At 55.9% G+C, this 1,594-nt stretch overlaps 1 protein-coding gene across 1 annotated transcript in view; it reads right to left on the bottom strand.

Moving 5' to 3' along the window:
• Nucleotides 1–1,540, bottom strand: part of LOC105533269 (class I histocompatibility antigen, Gogo-OKO alpha chain) — a 10,950-nt gene extending 9,410 nt beyond the window's left edge. The window contains exons 1-6 of the mRNA XM_011971659.1: nucleotides 1,454–1,540; nucleotides 1,291–1,303; nucleotides 869–1,144; nucleotides 648–764; nucleotides 178–210; nucleotides 24–71 (exon numbers count right to left, since the gene is read on the bottom strand). Of these exons, the coding sequence (XP_011827049.1) occupies nucleotides 28–71; nucleotides 178–210; nucleotides 648–764; nucleotides 869–1,144; nucleotides 1,291–1,303; nucleotides 1,454–1,540 (570 nt within the window). The 3' untranslated portion in view covers nucleotides 24–27. The remainder of the gene's footprint in view (nucleotides 1–23; nucleotides 72–177; nucleotides 211–647; nucleotides 765–868; nucleotides 1,145–1,290; nucleotides 1,304–1,453) is intronic.
• Between the last annotated feature and the right edge of the window lie 54 nt (nucleotides 1,541–1,594).

Below are 1,594 nucleotides of genomic sequence, written 5' to 3'. Positions count from 1 at the left end.
ACTCTAGACCCCAAGAATCTCACCTTTTCAAGCCGTGAGAGACACATCAGAGCCCTGGGCACTGTCGCTGGCTGGGGTAGAACAAAAACAGGACCTGGTCAGAGCCCGCAGGAGACGTGGGACAGGAGGAATTACGGGATGGGTGATCTCCTCCACACTCCCACCCCCACCACTTACACGCAGCCTGAGAGTAGCTCCCTCCTTTTCCACCTGTGGGAAGAAAATGTCCTGTGAGGAGGCTGGGAGGAAGCAGGGCCATAAGATCTTAGAGGAACGTCCTTTGGACCCAAGAGAAATTTCCAGAATGATGACTACAGACCCAGGGCAGGATCAGGAAACAGGAGGAAAGCAGGTGTGTGCCCTGGACCAATTCCCCTCCTAAGGTCTATCCTTAGCAGGGACCTTCCCCTGACTCATGAATGCTGGAATCAGGACCCCAATACCATAATCATCAAGGTGATACATCCGTCCTTCATTGTCACATGTGCTGCACAAAAGAGTAAGTGCTGGCACACAGGGTCCCAGGTTGAGTTAGCCCTTGTGTGGATGCTGCTTCCCAGTAATGAGGCAGGGAACACTTCTACCTGGGGTTTGAAACCCCCAGTGGGATAAGAAAACCCAGACCCCACCCCTCACCCCTTCCGTACCTGAGCTCTTCCTCCTCCACATCACAGCAGTGACCACAGCTCCGGTGACCACAGCTGCTAGGACAGCCAGGCCAACAACAATGCCCACGATGGGGATGGTGGGCTGGGAAGATGGCTCTGGGAAAGGAGGGGAAGGTGAGGGGCCCTGACCCTGCTGAAGGGCTCCAGAAGGGCTCCTGCTTTCCCTGAGAAGAGACATGACCCCTCATCCCCCTTCTTACCCCATCTCAGGGTGAGGGGCTCCGGGAGCCCCTGGTGCTGCACATGGCACGTGTATCTCTGCTCTTCTCCAGAAGGCACCACCACAGCTCCCCACTTCTGGAAGGTTCCATCTCCTCCTGGCCTGGTCTCCACGAGCTCGGTGTCCTGAGTTTGCTCCTCCCCATCCCGCTGCCAGGTCAGTGTGATCTCCGCAGGGTAGAAGCCCAGGGCCCAGCACCTCAGGGTGGCCTCATGGTCAGAGACGGGGTGGTGGGTCACGTGTGTCTTTGGGGGATCTGATGGGAAGAGTCAGAAAATTCAGGCGCTTTGCATCTCTCATGGGACACTCCAGCAGCATGCATGTGACCACCCTGAGAATGGACAGGACACTTGGGGTGGGGAAGGGAGCACAGAACCCAGACACCAGCCTGGACACAGGTACCTGGGATAATCTCCTATTCCTTGGAGAGTTCTAGACTCTGAGGGAGGAACAGCGACTTCTGGTCCTGACCTGAGTGGAGGCCGAGGGACTCAGAAAAGCTGGAATCAGACCTTCAAACGTATTTAGTGTGAGGCAGAGAACAAGGCCTGAGAGAAAAATTCACGGTGCCCAAGGCTGCTGCAGGTGTCAAAGGAGACCCCTGATCAGTATTTAGGGACTGTCTTCCCCTCAATGTCCTCAGAGACGTCATCCCTTAATTGTCCTAGAGAGCAGAGGGGGCCCTCAGAGGAAATCAGGAACACTC

The sequence above is a fragment of the Mandrillus leucophaeus genome, unplaced genomic scaffold (genome assembly GCF_000951045.1).
Source record: "Mandrillus leucophaeus isolate KB7577 unplaced genomic scaffold, Mleu.le_1.0 Scaffold1234, whole genome shotgun sequence".
Taxonomy (NCBI): domain Eukaryota; kingdom Metazoa; phylum Chordata; class Mammalia; order Primates; family Cercopithecidae; genus Mandrillus; species Mandrillus leucophaeus.
Note: the sequence above shows the minus strand (reverse complement) of the source record. Positions and strands in the feature narration are given on the sequence as shown.